The sequence below is a fragment of the Mirounga leonina genome, unplaced genomic scaffold (assembly GCF_011800145.1).
Source record: "Mirounga leonina isolate KUSES-001 unplaced genomic scaffold, KU_Mleo_1.0 Mir_168, whole genome shotgun sequence".
Classification (NCBI taxonomy): domain Eukaryota; kingdom Metazoa; phylum Chordata; class Mammalia; order Carnivora; family Phocidae; genus Mirounga; species Mirounga leonina.
Window position 1 is genome coordinate 63,207,202 of NW_023270426.1, and position 17,422 is coordinate 63,224,623.

General features: G+C 38.0%; 1 protein-coding gene across 2 annotated transcripts in view; it reads left to right on the forward strand.

The window, feature by feature from the left end:
• The window catches only part of SLF1 (SMC5-SMC6 complex localization factor 1), an 83,021-nt gene that overhangs the window by 19,795 nt on the left and 45,804 nt on the right, over positions 1-17,422 (forward strand). For both annotated transcript variants that reach the window (XM_035014867.1, XM_035014868.1), the window contains exons 6-9: positions 11,523-11,666; positions 14,390-14,536; positions 15,419-15,559; positions 16,427-16,549. In XM_035014867.1, coding sequence (XP_034870758.1) covers positions 11,523-11,666; positions 14,390-14,536; positions 15,419-15,559; positions 16,427-16,549 — 555 coding nt within the window. The remainder of the gene's footprint in view (positions 1-11,522; positions 11,667-14,389; positions 14,537-15,418; positions 15,560-16,426; positions 16,550-17,422) is intronic.

Genomic DNA, 17,422 nt, shown 5'->3' on the forward strand with positions numbered 1-17,422 from the left:
TACTTTTTTACTTCTCTAGTCCATTCTACTTTATTCAGAAGGAGCAGCCAAAATGCTCTGTGTAAAACAATTCTCATCTTGTCACTGTCCTACTTAAACCCTCCAATGGCTTCCCATTGCCTTTAGGATAAAGTCCTAAACTTCTAACATGGCTTAAAAGTTCCCCACAGAATTCTTGTATCCTGCTCAATTTTTTCTGTGCTCAACTATAACAAAACTGCCTTCTCCCAGTTTCTTAAACAGGCTAAGCTACTTCCTACCTCATTGTCTTCTCAAAAGCTACTTTTTTTCCCTGAAAAGGTCCTCCTCAGTACTCTCTCTGTACCTGCCTGCCTTCTGTTCATCGTTCAAATTCCACTTATAATGATGCCTCTTCAGGGAATCAACTGGCTGAGTACTTGGTTAATATCTGTTTTCCCCATCTAAACCAAAAGGATCATGTCATCAAGATGATACCTCTCTTTTCCATAGTTATAGCCGAATAATCTTGTGGAAAGCCTGGCACATGAGTTCTCATTTTATGTTAAATTAATAGAGAAATTATGAAATATCTTTGAGTTTTCCAAGAATAGATGTAATACATCATTTCTATAATTACCTTTCCCTACTGAGTAGCAGCAATGTAGATTGGAAATTTGACCTTATTTCAAGGGATGGATCTGCTTGGACTCTAGATGATCTCGTTGCCTTTGACAATGATTGGTCTTGGAATGGGCATGTGAACCAGTTCTGATCCATGGGACATGAAGAGTAGTATGTAAGAACTTCTGGGAAGTTTCTTCATCCTTCTGAAGAGATAGCACTGGCAGCCTGGCTCTTGCTAGATGTGAACATGGAAGAATGTAATCTAAATTATTACTAGCAGCCAATTTTGACCATGAGGGGAAGTATCCTTAAGATGAAACCAACCCTGTAGATAGCAAACTGTAGAGACATGATGTGGATCCTTGCAAAGATCCTTTAGTTGCTGGATTAGCCAACCCTAAAACCTGTCTTAGCACTGGACCACATTACCATGTTGTGAGGTAGTAGCACGTCCATATTATTTACATGACTTTGAGTTGGTTTTCTGTTACTTGCAGCCAAAAGCATCCTATCTGATCTACGTTATCTGAACATTTAACTGTTAATAGAATGAAAGCCATTCTTAACCAGATTAGTAAAAGTATCTGAATTTTCTTTTTTCTATGGAAAGAAGTGAATAAAGTGTAAAATATGATATGCTTTATCCATAGTCTGATTTTACTGCAGTAATTTGACAGCATTCAGATTCAGTTGCTGAAATATTGGAGGGCAGCAGTAGTATATCAAGTAAAAGTAGCAGATACTCTGTATTTATTTTAGAATACATTGTTTTATAAATTCTGGATTAGGCAGATGGGAGTTCATAACTATTCCAAATAAGGAGGGCATTTTGTGATTACTTCTGAGAAGAAAATAGTTAAGTTCATGGTAATATCTTTCTTTTTTCTACCACTTTGGCATATAGCATATCACATTCCTCATTAGATAGATTCTGAATTACCCTCTGAGAGTTGCCATGTAAAATGATGGAGTTAAAAGTAACAAGCAATTGTTTAAAAAAAGTTTTGTTCAACCTACTTATACTTTTTTTGGAGAGCTCCCGAGTAACAGATTTAGGAATCTATTTAGTTCAGGTTTATAGATATTTATTGAAGACTTTTGATGTACCAGGCACTATGCTGTGTGCTAGGCAAAATGAGTAAGACCACATGTCAGATTTCAAGGTGCTTACTATTTAGTGGTGAAAACAGAACACGGGAAACTATTACATTTAGTGTGTGTTGTGCATTGACAAAATCAAGTGCAAGGTGCAGGAATGTAGAGGAACAGACTAATGTATCTCAATTGTTTGGCCCAAGGAAGGCCTTACCACTTAAAACTTCTTTTGACTCTCTGCCTAAGAAAGAAAATAAAAAGTGAACCACAGAAAAGTCTTAAAGAAATACAGTAGGAACCATAGAAGAAAACATACATTTTTTGTGGCAGATCAACTGATTTGTGACCCAGATTTATAATTCATTAGTTTTTTGTGCACAGGAAAGTCATTTATCCTGAGACTAAATTTCTTCCTTTGTACATAGAAGCTAATACTATCTTACTTTGGTTGTTGTGAGAATTATTACAACTGTTACTCTGGACTAATATTTATTGAGTGATTACTATGTGCCAGGCTGTCTGCTAAGCATTATGTACCCTTAATCTATCTGTCTACTTATCTATCTTTTCTTTCTTTTCCTCTTTCCTTTTTTTCCCTTCCCTTTTCTTTCCATCCCATCCTTCCTTCTGTCCTTCCTCTCTCTCTTCTCCAGCCAACATGGGGCTTAAACTCACAACCCATGATCAAGAGTTGCATGCTCTCCTGATGGAGCCAGCCAGCCACTCTCATATACCCTTAACCTTATTTTAAACATCATATTCCTGTGTCTATGTATTATAGCCTCATTTTATAGTTGGCAAAATGAGGAACAGTCAGGTTAAATTATTTGCCCATGCTCCTACAACTGTCATGTGTCAGACCAAAAATTTAAGGTCAGGCACTCAGTAAAATTTAAGTATTCTCTCCTCGAACCCCCTTTCTTGTATTCAGTTTGGGTATTATTAGGTAACCTTGATATTCACCTGGTCTCTCTCTGGGTAGTTAAAAATACCTAATGCTGTTAACAGTACCATAACTAGTAGTCAATCATAAGATCTTGAGATAACCATTTAACAATCAGGGTATAGATACTAGTTAAGGACCATATAGAGCACTCGTTGCTTGACCTCTCTGATTCTGTATCCTGTGTCATGAATTCATTCAAGTTGTGTGGTAGATGCTATGGCTGAATCAAGGAATAAGACCCAGAGACCAGGGCGCCTGGGTGGCTCAGTTGGTTAAGCGACTGCCTTCGGCTCGGGTCATGATCCTGGAGTCCCGGGATCGAGTCCTACATCGGGCTCCCTGCTCAGCGGGGGGTCTGCTTCTCCCTCTGACCCTCTTCCCTCTCGTGCTCTCTGTCTCTCATTCTCTCTCTCTCAAATAAATAAAATCTTAAAAAAAAAAAAAAAAAAAAGACCCAGAGACCAGAGTCTCTCTATACCTAGCATAAAACAGTAAACCCCATCAAGTATCTGAATCAGAAGCCAGGACAGCTGTCATTGCCACATTGTGCTGCTCTACTCCTAGATAATAGAATAATTTACTAAAGAAGAAGGCTTTGGTCATCTATTTGGAACATACAATTATACTATATAAAAGAGACTAGACATGACCCTTTTTTCACAGGTCATATAGGAGATAAACACTTAACACAATACCTAGTACATAGTTGGTACCAAAGGAGTATTTATTTATTTTTTCCTTGTAGTTTTTAATTTTATTATGTTAGTCACCATACAATACATCATTAGTTTTTGATGTAGTGATCCACGATCCATTGTTTTCATATAACACCCAGTGCTCCATGCAGTACGTGCCCTCCTCAATACCCATCACCAGGCTAATCAATCCCCCCTCCCCCCTCCCCTCTAAAACCTCTTTGTTTCTCAGGTCCATAGTCTCTCATGGTTCATCTCTCCCTCCAATTCCCCCCGCCCATTTTTCCCTTCCTTCTCCTAATGTCCTCCATGTTATTCCTTATGTTCCACAAATAAGTGAAACCATATGATAATTGACTTTCACTGCTTGACTTATTTCACTGAGCATAATCTCCTCCAGTCCCATCCATGTTGATGTAAAAGTTGGGTATTCATCTTTTCTGATGGCTGAGTAATATTCCATTGTATATATGGACAACATCTTCTTTATCCATTCATCTGTTGAAGGGCATCTCGGCTCTTTCCACAGTTTGGCTATTGCGGACATTGCTGCTATGAACATTGGGGTGCATATGGCCCTTCTTTTCACTACATCTGTGTCTTTGGGGTAAATACCCAGGAGTGCAATTGCTGGGTCATAGGGTAGCTCTATTTTTAAATTTTTGAGGCACCTCCACACTGTTTTCCAAAGTGGCTGTACCAACTTGCATTCCCACCAACAGTGTAAGAGGGTTCCCCTTTCTCCACAACCTCTCCAACATTTGTTGTTTCTTTCCCTGTCCATTTTGGCCATTCTAACTGGTGTAAGGTGGTATCTCAATGTGGTTTTGATTTGGATTTCCCTGATGGCTAATGATGATGAACATTTTTTCATGTGTCTGTTAGCCATTTGTATGTCTTCTTCAGAGAAGTGTCTGTTCATCTCTTCTGCCCACTTTTTGACTTGATTATTTGTTTTTTGGGTGTTGAGTTTGAGAAGTTCTTTATAGATACTGGATACCAGCCCTTTATCTGTAGTGTCATTTGCAAATATCTTCTCCCATTCTGTGGGTTGCCTCTTTGTTTTGTTGACTGTTTCCTTTGCTGTGCAGAAGCTTTTTATCTTGATGAAGTCCCAAAAGTTCATTTTTGCTTTTGTTTCACTAGCCTTTGGAGATGTATCTTGAAAGAAGTTGCTGTGGCCGATGTCAAAGAGGTTACTGCCTATGTTCTCCTCTAGGATTTTGATGGATTCCTGTCTCACATTGAGGTCTTTCATCCACTTTGAGTTTATCTTTGTGAATGGTGTTACAGAATGGTCGAGTTTCATTCTTCTGCATGTGGCTGTCCAATTTTCCCAGCACCATTTATTGAAGAGACTGTCTTTTTTCCATTGCATGTTTTTTCCTGCTTTGTCAAAGATTATTTGACCATAGAGTTGAGGGTCCATATCTGGGTTCTCTATTCTGTTCCATTGGTCTGTATGTCTGTTTTTGTGCCAGTACCATGCTGTCTTGGTGATCACTGATTTGTAGTATAGCTTGAAATCGGGCAACGTGATGCCCCCAGCTTTGTTTTTCTTTTTCAACATCTCCTTGGTGATCGGGGTCTTTTCTGATTCCATACAAATTTTAGGATTGTTTGTTCCAGCACTTTGAAAAATGTCATTGGAATTTTGACTGGGATGGCATTGAAGGTATAGATTGCTCTGGGTAGCATAGACATTTTAACAATGTTTATTCTTCCGATCCATGAGCATGGAATATTTTCCCATCTTTTTGTGTCTTCTTCAATTTCTTTCATGAGTGTTTTGTAGTTCCTAGAGTATAGATCCTTTACCTCTTTGGTTAGGTTTATTCCGAGGTATCTTACGGGTTTTGGTGCTATTGTAAATGGAATCGTTTCTTTAATTTCTCTTTCTACAATTGCGTTGTTAGTGTATAGGAAAGCAACTGATTTCTGTGTATTGATTTTGTATCCTGCCACATTACTGAATTGCTGGATGAGTTCTAGTAATTTGGGGGTGGAGTCTTTTGGGTTTTCCACATAAAGTACCATATCGTCTGCGAAAAGAGAGAGTTTGACTTCTTCTTTGCCAATTTGAATACCTTTTATTTCTTTTTGTTGTCTGATTGCTGTTGCTAGGACTTCTAGTACTATATTGAACAACAGTGGTGAGAGTGGGCACCCTTGACGTGTTCCTGATCTTAAGGGAAAGGCTCTCAGCTTTTCCCCATTGAGGATGATATTCGCTGTGGGATTTTCATAGATGGATTTTATGAGCTTGAGGAATGTTCCCTCTATCCCTATACTCTGAAGAGTTTTAATCAGGAAAGGATGTTGTATTTTGTCAAATGCTTTTTCTGCATCAATTGAGAGGACCATATGGTTCTTTTCCCTCCTCTTATTAATGTGTTCTGTCACATTGATTGATTTGTGAATGTTGAACCACCCTTGCATCCCGGGGATAAATCCCACTTGGTCGTGGTGGATGATCCTTTTAATGTATTGCTGGATCCTATTAGCTAGGATTTTGTTGAGGATTTTGGAATTCTCCTTTTTGATGGGGTCTTTGCCTGGTTTAGGGATTAAGGTAATGCTGGCCTCATAGAATGAGTTTGGAAGTTTTCCTTCTGTTTCTATTTTTTGAAACAGCTTCAGTAGAATAGGTATTATTTCTTCTTTGAATGTTTGGTAGAATTCCCCAGGGAATCCATCAGGCCCTGGACTCTTGTTTTTTGGGAGGTTTTTGATCACTGCTTCAATCTCGTTACTGGTTATTGGCCTATTCAGGTTGTCAATTTCTTCCTGTTTCAGTCTTGGCAGCTTATAGGTTTCCAGGAAGGCCTCCATTTCATCCAGATTGCTCAGTTTATTGGCATATAGGGTTGATAATAATTTCTAATAATTGTTTCTATTTCCTTGGTGTTAGTGGTGATCTCTCCCCTTTCATTCATAATTGTATTAATTTGGGTCCTTTCTCTCTTCTTTTGGATAAGTCTGGCCAGTGGTTTATCAATCTTATTAATTCTTTCGAAGAACCAACTTCTAGTTTTGTTGATCTGATCTACTGTGTTTCTGGTTTCTAATTCATTGATTTCTGCTCTAATTTTAATTATTTCTCTTCTAATGTGTGGCTTAGGCGTCATTTGTTGCTTTTTCTCTAGTTCTTTAAGGTGTAGAATTAGTTGGTGAATTCGGGATTTTTCTATTTTTTTGAGTGAGGCTTGGATGGCTATGTACTTCCCCCTTAGGACCGCCTTTGCAGTATCCCATAGGTTTTGGACCGATGTGTTTTCGTTCTCATTGATTTCCATGAATTGTTTAAGTTCTTCTTTGATTTCTTGGTTGACCCAAACATTCTTGAGCAGAGTGGTCTTTAGCTTCCAAGTGTTTGAATTTCTGCCAAATTTTTTTTTGTGATTGAGTTTCAGTTTTAGAGCATTGTGGTCTGAGAATATGCAGGGAATAATTTCAGTCTTTTGGTATCAGTTGAGACCTGATTTGTGACCCAGTATATGGTCTATTCTGGAGAAAGTTCCATGTGCGCTCGAGAAGAATGAGTATTCTGTTGTTTTAGGGTGGAATGTTCTGTAAATATCTATGAGGTCCATCTGGTCCAATGTATCATTCAAAGCTCTTGTTTCCTTGTTGATTTTCTGCTTAGATGATCTGTCCGTTGCTGAGAGTGGAGTATTGAGGTCTCCTACAATTAATGTATTGTTATCAATATGACTCTTTATTTTGGTTAACAGTTGGCTTATGTAGATGGCTGCCCCCATGTTGGGGGCATAGATATTTACTATTGTTAGATCCTCTTGTTGGATAGACCCTTTAAGAATGATATAGTGTCCTTCTGTGTCTCTTATTACAGGCTTTAAAATCTAATTTGTATGATATAAGAATTGCTGCCCCAGCTTTCTTTTGAGGTCCGCTGGCATGGGAGATAGATCTGCATCCCTTCAGTTTCAGTCTGGATGTATCTTTAGGTTCAAAATGAGTCTCTTGTAGACAGCATATGGATGGGTCCTGTCTTTTTATCCAATCTGCAACCCTGTGCCATTTTATGGGAGCGTTTAGGCCATTCACATTGAGAGTGATTATTGAAAGATATGAATTAATTGTCATCATGTTGCCTGTGAAGACATTGTTTTTATAGATTGTCCCTGTAAATTTCTGTTGTAGATCACTCTTGGGGTCTTTCTCCTTTTATAGAACCCCCCTTAATATTTCTTGCAGGGCCGGCTTAGTGGTCACATGTTCTTTCAACTTCTGCCGGTCGTGGAAGCTCTGCATCTTTCCATCCATTCTAAATGACAGCCTTGCCGGATAAAGTATTCTTGGCTGCATGTTCTTCTCATTTAGTACCCTGAATATGTCTTGCCAGGCCTTTCTGGCTTGCCAGGTCTCTGTGGTTAGGTCTGATGTTATTCTGATGTTCCTCCCTCTGTATGTAAGGGATCTCTTCCCCCTAACTGCCCTTAAGATGGTTTCCTTGGTTCTAAGATTTGCAAGTTTTACTATTACATGCCGGGCTGTTGGCCTGTTTTCCTTGATCTTAGGAGGGGTCCTCTCTGCCTCTAGGACTCGAATGTTTGTTTCATTCCCCACATTAGGGAAGTTCTCAACTACGATGTGCTCAAATACATCTTCTAGCCCTCTCTCTCTCTCCACTCCCTCCGGATTCCAATTATTCTGACATTGGCACGCCTCATGGTGTCACTTATTTCTCTGATTCTATTTTCATGGATTCTGAGTTGTTTTTCCCTGGCCTCCTCTTTTCCCTTTTTATCTATTATACTGTCTTCCAGATCGCTTATTCTCTCTTCTGTCTAAGTTACCCTAGCTGTTAGATTATCTAGATTGGATTGGATCTCATTGATAGCATTTTTAAGTTCTGCCAATTCACCTTTTATTTCTGTCCTTAGAGACTCTGTGTTGCCATTAATTGATTTCTCCATTTTAGCCATTGTCTTCACAATTGCTAGCCTCAATTCCATCTCTGACATCTTGGTTATATCTGCATCCATTTGTAAATCTGCAGCATAAGTCATAATCTCTGAGTCTTTTCTGTTTTGGGGGCTCCTCCTCCTAGTCATTCTGTTGATGGGTGTTTGAGGGAATGTATAGAGTCCAAATTATTGACCAGAACCCAAGCAAGATGCACCTGTTTTCTTGGGACCTTAGGGTTGCTGGCCTCTTGTTTTCCCAGCCTGTCTTCTGCAGGAGGGGTATGCCGTGCTGTTACTCAGGCAACTCTGTTTGGGCGGAGTTGCCCTGCGCCCCTGTGGCGGGGGATGGGCTCAGCGGGAATCAGTCTTTGGGGCTTTTGTTCTCTGGCGCCTTTCCCTGGCGGCTTTCCGCATCTCTTCCTCCAGTCAGAGCAGAAGAGACCGTTTCCAACCCTCTGCCTCAGAGCAGAGAGACCTCAGTCTGTTCTTCAGTGAGCTCTCCGGGTCACACTGTCTCCGATTCTGTCTGTGCTGCTATAAACTGCAGCGTCCTGGGTTGTGCGCCCCTCCGCAGCGCTCCCAGTCCTGCCTCCAGGTCCGGGCACGTCTCTGCCCTTTGTGCTTCTAAAACCGCCAGCCGCTCCCAATTCGTGCTTGGGACTCCGCTGCTCGGGGTTTCCACTCCCGGGGGTTGCAGTTCACCGGCGCGACCCCAGCGCACCGGGTTTCCATTGCGGAGGCTGTAGTTCCCGTGCACGCGACTCTTGCTCCGGTTTCTGTCCGGGGGGCCTGCGGTTCGTGTGCGCGCGACCCCGCTGGTCTGGTTTTCCACCCCGGGGGGCTGCCCTAAAGTCCTTTCCCGACGGTACCGGTCTGCGAGTCTGTGCCCCGTCCGCAGCGCGCGAGGCTGTCCCTCACCAGCGGTGTAGGATCCCCACGTCCAGGCACCCTCCCGCTGCCGTTTATCCTCCGATATCTGCCCGCAGGATCACAGCTCTCCGCTTCGTACCTCAAAACCAACTGCCTGCGATATTCTGTTTGTAGAGATCAGATCTTCTTACATCTCAGGCTGGTTTCGTGGGTGCTCAGAGTGGTCTGGTAGCTATCCAGCTCAATTCCGGGGACCAGTTGAAATAGGGTCCCCTACTCCTCCGCCATCTTTCCCCCCTCCCTCAGGAGTATTTATAAAATAAGGAATAAGAAGGGTGCCTGGATGGCTCAGTCGGTTAAGCATCTGCCTTCAGCTCAGGTCATGATCCTAGGATCCTGGGATCAAGCTCCACCTCTAGCTCCCTGCTCAGTAGGGAGTTTGCTTCTCCCTCTGTCCCTCCACGGCTCATGCTTGCTGCTCATTCTCTCTCTCTCTCTCTGAAATAAATAAATAAAAATCTTTATAAAAAATTTTTTTTTAAAAATTAGAAATAAGGAATAAGAAATGAATATTTACAGATAAAATAATTCCTATATATTTCATAATATTCAATTAGCGTATTGGTGATTTGGAGAAAAATATACATTGATCATTTAACTCTATAAAAAGTAAATTTTTTTTTTTAAGATTTTATTTATTTATTCATGAGAGACAGAGAGAAAGGCAGAGGGAGAAGCAGGCTCCCAAGGAGCAGGGAGTCCGATGTGGGACTCGATCCCAGGACCCCAGGACCTGAGCCGAAGGCAGACGCTTAACCATCTGAGCCACCCAGGCGCCCAAAAGTAAATTATTTTAAAGAGCTTCCAAATGTCATAGTTCATCAGGTTATGGTTTTTAATTAGTTAATTTATGTAAGGTACTTGCGTCGTACATCTTAATTCACAGATCAGTATCTAACATCTTGAAATGGATACATAAGTAAATATATTCAGAATTAGAAAACAGTATGTTCTTGCCTAGTTGTTAATGCTAATGGCATGTTCTTTTGCTTTACTGGATCCAGACTGGGTTACTGGAATCTATATGGGAGATTAATTCATTCTGTATTGTAGACCTTTCTTGATGCTCTGGGCTGTAAGAATTTATCCTCCCATTGTCAACCAGGTTTAAATTTAAAGCCAGAAACTCACTTTTATCCCACTTCAAGTTGTCCTTAACAAAAATTGTTTGTACATTCAGAGCAATTCTTTCTTTGATGCCTGGAATAGGAAGGAAGAAAAGTCTTCATTTTTCTTAGTTTTCAGTTTTACTTTCTTGAGTAACTAGAAAGTCTGTCAGGTACTCTCAGGAATTGTTCTTTGATTAGAGGATTGCAGCCTGCTAAAAGACCCTCACATCTACATAGGAATCCCAGTACAAGTGAAAGGGAACGGGCGCCTGGGTGGCTCAGTTGGTTAAGCAACTGCCTTCGGCTCAGGTCATGATCCCGGAGTCCTGGGATCGAGTCCCACATCGGGCTCCCGGCTCAGCGGGGAACCTGCTTCTCCCTCTGACCCTCTCCCCTCTCATGCTGTTTCTCTGTCTCTCTCTCTTTCTCTCAAATAAATAAATAAAATCTTTAGAAAGGGAACCAAAGATGATACCATAGGCCTTACACATTTCATCTTATATCATAATTGTTCCTTAGGAGGACAGTGATTCTCTTACGTCTATGTAAGGGTAGTGAATCTCTGAATAATACTTTTCCTTAAGTACATTGTAAGATATGTCACAAACTCATTTTTACTTCCATCTCTTTATTTTGCTGAACTTTTAGAATTCTATGTATAGATACATATGTCACTGTCTTTAACATCATTGGTAGGTGGTTTATGAATTCATTTTGGATTTCTTGGCAAGAAAAATTTAAATATTTGAGATAAAGTTAGGTGAAAATAATTGTTTATTGCTATTCAAGTAAAATAAGACCTGTGAATTCTTCATTAAGCCTCTTTTCCTCTTTGTAGTAGACTTGTAGATGAGAAGTCTTATCAGTAAAAAGCTGAAAAATAATCAGAAGTAATCTGTAAGCTGGAACTTTTTTATCTATATTGTATCTTTAACTTGGACAGGAACTAGATAAAATATTTCTGTTCATGATTATTCATGAAAAGGATTGATTGTTACTAGACCAACAAAGCATTATATTATTTGAAGATACACAGAAATCACTTTTATTATTGAGGACCTTTGTTTTGAATTATTTTCCTTGAAAGAATCTACTACTGTTTAATAACTTTCGATTTAGGAGAAGGGATTTTACCTTCTTTTGCAGTTAGATAAAGTTGGACAACATAAAAAGTATATGTTGTTGAAATTATACTTAATTGATTGCCTGAACCATTTATATACACATACAGAAAGAAATTCAGAATGATGAAGATTCCCAGAACCATTCTGTTTGGAACAAACATAGCAATCAGGAAAAAAACAAAGATTTCTGGAAAGATATGGGATTTCTTGAAATGAAAGGTGCCTTAAAAGAGACCATGTATAGAACCCAGGTAAAACTTTATGGGCCAAAAAATGTACATTTCTGGTTCTTACATAATTGTTTGAGAAGCACTGTATGGTAGAAATTACATGAATTTTGAAATCAGAGCTAGTATTTGAACCCAGCTCTGTGTTTTATCATCTGTGATTTGAGCTTGTTCAAGATATTGCCCTATGTATCTGTTTTTGAGACTCTTATTGAAATAATGCATATGTGCATATAGAAAAACACAGTTCCTAATATGTAGTGTGTTTTCAACACATGAGAAATACTTAAAATTCCCGTGAATGTTTAATATATTTCTTATAAAGGATTCTTCTCTCTCAGCCATATGTATATTCATGATTCATGATCTAAAGTCTAGTATTTATGCTGCATATCAAACAAAAATATTTTAAATGATACAAATGAATTCTATTCTGATTTAATAAGGAAAACAAACAGGAAGGACTTTGAACTTGAAGCAATGAAAAGTAGATTAAGAAAGCATATATGTGGCTCTCATGTAAAACTTTTCAAATAGCAACCAAAAAAAGGCATTACTACTTCTACTCTAAAATAGCTAATGTTTAATTATGCTAAATATCATACTGTGTTTTATAAAACAGACTCTGTAGTTGATTTACCAAATCCTTGGCCTATTAGTTATTACTTAGTCTAAACTAAAAATTTTTTTTAAGATTATTTATTTGAGAGAGAAAGAGGGCACGTGAGGTGGGGAGGGGCAGAGGGAGAGGGAAAGGGAAAGTAGATTCCCCGCACAGCACACAGTGACCCTGAGATCACAACCTGACCCCACCTGAGTCAGCTCAACCAAGAGTCACAACCAAGAGTTGGACGTTCAACTGACTGAGCCACCCAGGCGCCCCTAAACTAAAATATTTTTAAATGTGAGTAGAAAGAAAAATTCTGCTTTTACTGCAACTGTCAAAAATTGTACAGAGAGAGCTTGAAGAACTGGAACTTCATAAACTCAACAGTGCCTTAAATTATATACGAGAGATTAGATAAAACTTTACAACAGATTAATATTAATGCAATTTTTTTCTGGCTTTTCTGAAGTACAGTTGATATTTATGTGACTTATAAGACTGCTTTCTATGATTAATTACATATACATGGTCTTAATAAGAGGCTTTTTGAGCTAATCTGTCTGAGAAAAATGCATCATAAGCCACAGTATAAAAATTTTGACATTCAGAAAAGAATGTAAAATGATGGGAGTTACTGAAATTTTTTTTTTTAACATGGAAAAAATCAAATGGAGATTACATGAAAGATATGGGATATGAGAATACATCAGTTTATATTGTATAACACTAAAGTTCAGGTAGAAATTTCTATTTTTAAAAATAAGTTTCTTTGGGGCGCCTGGGTGGCTCAGTTGGTTAAGCGACTGCCTTCGGCTCAGGTCATGATCCTGGAGTCCCGAGATTGAGTCCCACATCGGGCTCCCTGCTCGGTGGGGAGTTTGCTTTTGCTTCTCCCTCTGATCCTCTTCCCTCTCGTGCTCTCTGTCTCTCATTCTCTCTTTCTTAAATAAATAAATAAAATCTTTGAAAAATAAAAATAAAAAAAAAATAAGTTTCTTTGTACAAAATAACAGACTCCTAAACATAGAGAACTAATGGTCACCAGAGGGAAGGTGGGGGGAGGATGGATGAGATAGGTGACAGGGATTAAGAGCGCAGTTACCATAATAAGCATTGAGTAATGTATAGAATTGTTGTATCACTATATTGTACGCTTGTAACTAATATAATGAATATATATAATATATAACGCATATATAATATAACTTTGTATAATGAATAAACAATATGATTTTAATATTCCTTACTCTGGTTTTTATTGTAACTATATGTTCTGTAAAACGATTTTTTGAGATGTTTTTATCGGATATGCCTAATAATGGCAAGATTCTATTTGGTTTAGAGTCTAAAATTACTTTTGGAAGTATTTGGAAAAATAGGAGCACCTGGGTGGCTCAGTTGGTTGAGCGGCTGCCTTTGGCTCAGGTCATGATTTCAGGGTCCTGGGATCGAGCCCCGCATCTGGCTCTCTGCTCAGCGGGGAGTCTGCTTCTCTCTCTCCCTCTGTGTTCTCTCTCTCTTTCTCTCTCTTGCTCTCAAGTAAATTAATACAAATCTTTAAAAATTAAAAAAGAAATACTTGGAAAGATAAAATAATGAAGATAACCAAATTCTGTTTTTGACTAATCATATGACAAATAGGGGAGAAAAAAAGAGATTCCAAGGAAGATTAAGTTAATAAAAGTACCTACATGAAATGTATATGTGAACACAATATAAACCTTTCTGAATTAAAAATCTACATTTCTCTGTTTTATTTTAATATAACTAAGATGTAATACAATTTACAAGGATCTTTACTGTAGTTAATCTTTTTTTTTTTTTAAAGATTTTATTTATTTATTTGAGAGAGAGAGAATGAGAGAGAGCACATGAGAGGGGGGAGGGTCAGAGGGAGAAGCAGACTCCCTGCCGAGCAGGGAGCCCGATGCGGGACTCGATCCAGGGACTCCAGGATCATGACCTGAGCCGAAGGCAGTCGCTTAACCAACTGAGCCACCCAGGCGCCCTGTAGTTAATCTTGTATGTATGTTTTAGAAAACCTACCTTCCTGAGTGGGTTTTTCTGTTGTGACTTGCACTGGTTGTGTTAAGGCTATGTTTCATCCACAGTCTAACTGATGAAGTATTCTTACATGTAGAAAGAAATGCAAAATCATGATGAAGATGTTAATGTTAGTTCTCTTTTGACTGAACATCACAAAAAAGAAAAATACAGAGATTCCAACAGAGATTTGAAATTTGTTAAAATGAGAGATGCCTTAAGAAGGCACACATGTGGAAGTCAGGTAAGACCTTCCAAATGAAAAATAATTTATATTTTACAACTCTTTTCTAAATCTGTCAAATGTAATGATATTCATAAAATTGTTCTTCTGAATTACGTGTACAGAAATGTTTATAAGGCATTTGTGTACAATTTTAAAAAGAATACAAAGAGTGTTATGTATCCACCAGCTAGGTTAAGAAATAGAGCATTACCAGTTTTGTAAGATCCTACTGTGTGTCATTTCCAAACTATCCTCTTTTTCTCTCTTTTCCATGGGTGACCTCTATCTTGGCATTTGTTTTGTTTTCTTGTTTTTCATTATAGTTTTGCCAGCTATGTACTTATCTCTAGCAATATATTGCTTAGGTTTCCCTGTTAATGAACTTTTTGTAATTGATGGTATTGATAGTCTTCTGTGACTTGCTTTTTTTTTTTTTTACTGGCATATATAATGTTTAATTGATCCATTGATTCGCAACTCTATCTTTAACCATTTTACTTACTGATATAAGTAAATTTGGGTTTCATTTTCTTGGTTTGTGTCTGCTTGCTTGGTTTTTGCAGTTATGAAGATTTGTGCCATGAACAGTGTGAACATTTTCTTACACGACTCTTGGTGCACATGTTCAAGAGTTTCTCTAGCTTAGGATATATTCCTTGGGGTGGATTGCTGGGTTGTAATAAGGACTGTGCATGTTTAACTGTAACAGGTAATGCCCAACTGTTTTCCAAAATGTTTTACTAATGTAGACCCACTTTAACAGTGGATGAGATTTCCTCTTCTATAAAACTATTTTTTAACGTTGTATACTTGTGTTGTAAGTCAGACTCTTGAGTTTATTTGGATTTTGTGACACATATTATTCATGTTGAGATTTAATTGTGGTCTAAATACTTGTAGAAGAAAATTAAGGATGAAGATATTCAAAGGAGTTATACTTTGAGGAAAAAACGCAAAAAAGAAAATGAAAGAGATTCCAGGAAAGACATTGAACATAACAAAATTAAAAGTACCTCAAGAAAGCACATATATAGAGATCAGGTAAAACTTTGTAAACTAAGCTAAACAGTTAATTTTCTTTGGCTTCCACAATATAATCTAGACATATAATCTTATTTTATAATTGCTTGCTGTGTTAAATATAACCTTCATGTCTTATTAAAAAAAAATGGTCTTCAGTTGATCTGGTGTGATATTCATAACTAATGTTGTAATTAACTTTGGTTTATAAGGACAGTATTTTTTACATGCATACACAAGGAAATCTGAATTAATAATCAGGATATTCAAATATGTTTTGCCTGAATGTCACAAAAACTAAAAGAAACAAAGGTTCTGAAAAAAGAGGCTAAAATTCCTAAAATAAAAATACCTTAAGACTACATGTGTATATAGTTTGGGTAATACATTGTAATCTAAATTTTACTTTTTGTCTTGATCTTCCCTGGTATAATACAGATCATTTTTAATAAGATAGCTTGTCTTTTGAATGGGATCCTTCTTGAGTTAATTATTCTAAAGTATAACTTGATTTTATCTAAACTGTAGCATGTTTATATGCATATATTCAGAAGGATCTTCAGAAAAATGATAAGGGTAAATAAATAATGAATCATGTTATGTGTGACCCTGGCAACAAAGGGGTTGAGGGGGGAGATTCCAAGAAAGATTGGGAACAGGTTAGAAGGAAAATTACCCTAGGTAAAACTTTCCAAATTAAAATATTTGCTTTTTTTTTAAAACTTTTTATTTCAGTGTGTAATTATTATAAATTATGATTTTAAGGATCTTTGTTGAGGTTAATGCTGCATGAATGTGTTTTTGTATTCTGTTGTTTATTAAGATACTTAACATTTGTGATGATACTGTCTTTAGTACATTGTCTAAAGTACTTTTACATGTATGCAGAAAGAAATGAAGAATTCTGTTTTTGCTGATCGTGCCAAAGAATCAAAAACCAAGGATATCAGGACAGATGTGGATATTACTGAAATAAAAAATGAGTTAAGGAAGCACATATATAGAGCTCAGGTAGAACTTGGCATACTAAAATTTTCTATATTTCCTATCCTTCTCTAGTAGAACCAAAATATAATAATAATAGTAATGACTCATTATTATGTTTAATGTACCTTAAAATTTTCTGTTCATTAATTTGTTATGAACAGTAATGTATTTGTATTTAATAAATAAGCTGAATTCTCTGCCATTTATAGCTCAGTAAAGCTACAGATAAATTAGGTGTCTATAGACCGCTGTATCTTGGTGCTAAAATGCTTGCCAGCTTGGGGTGCCTGGGTGGCTCAGTCGGTTAAGCGTCTGACTCTTGATTTCGGCTCAGACTATGATCTCAGTGTTGTGAGATCGAGCCCAGAGAGAGAGATTTTCTCTCTCCCTTTCTGCCTCTCCCCCTCTCCCTGTACCCATTACCCTTCTCTCCCCTCTCTCTTTCTTTCTCTGTCTCCCTCTCTAAAAGAAATAATAATAATAAAATGAAAAAAATAAAGTAAAATGCTTGCTAGCCTGATATTTGATGTCGAGGCCCTTTTCTGATGTCCTGGGTCAGCCTCAGTCTTAGGCAATCCTTTAGCGTTTTGGGGGAAGGACTTTCTCAGTGATCTTGCCCTGCCCCCAGTGTTAGGGGATTGCTAATGATCTGGGACCATGATCCTTTCTTTCCCTTCTCCAGGGTAAAGATTTTGTTTTCCTCTTCCCTTACCCAGAGGGTTATGGGTGTTCACTTCTACATCCTAAGTGGAAGCCAGAGCTTTATCATTGTTCTAATTTGTATTTCTTTTGGCAGTAGTAAATTTGAGCATATTTTATACCTTTACTTGCCATTTGTGTATTTCTGTCTTTGTCACCTGCTTGCTTATATTCTTTTTCAGTTTTCCATTAGGTTAT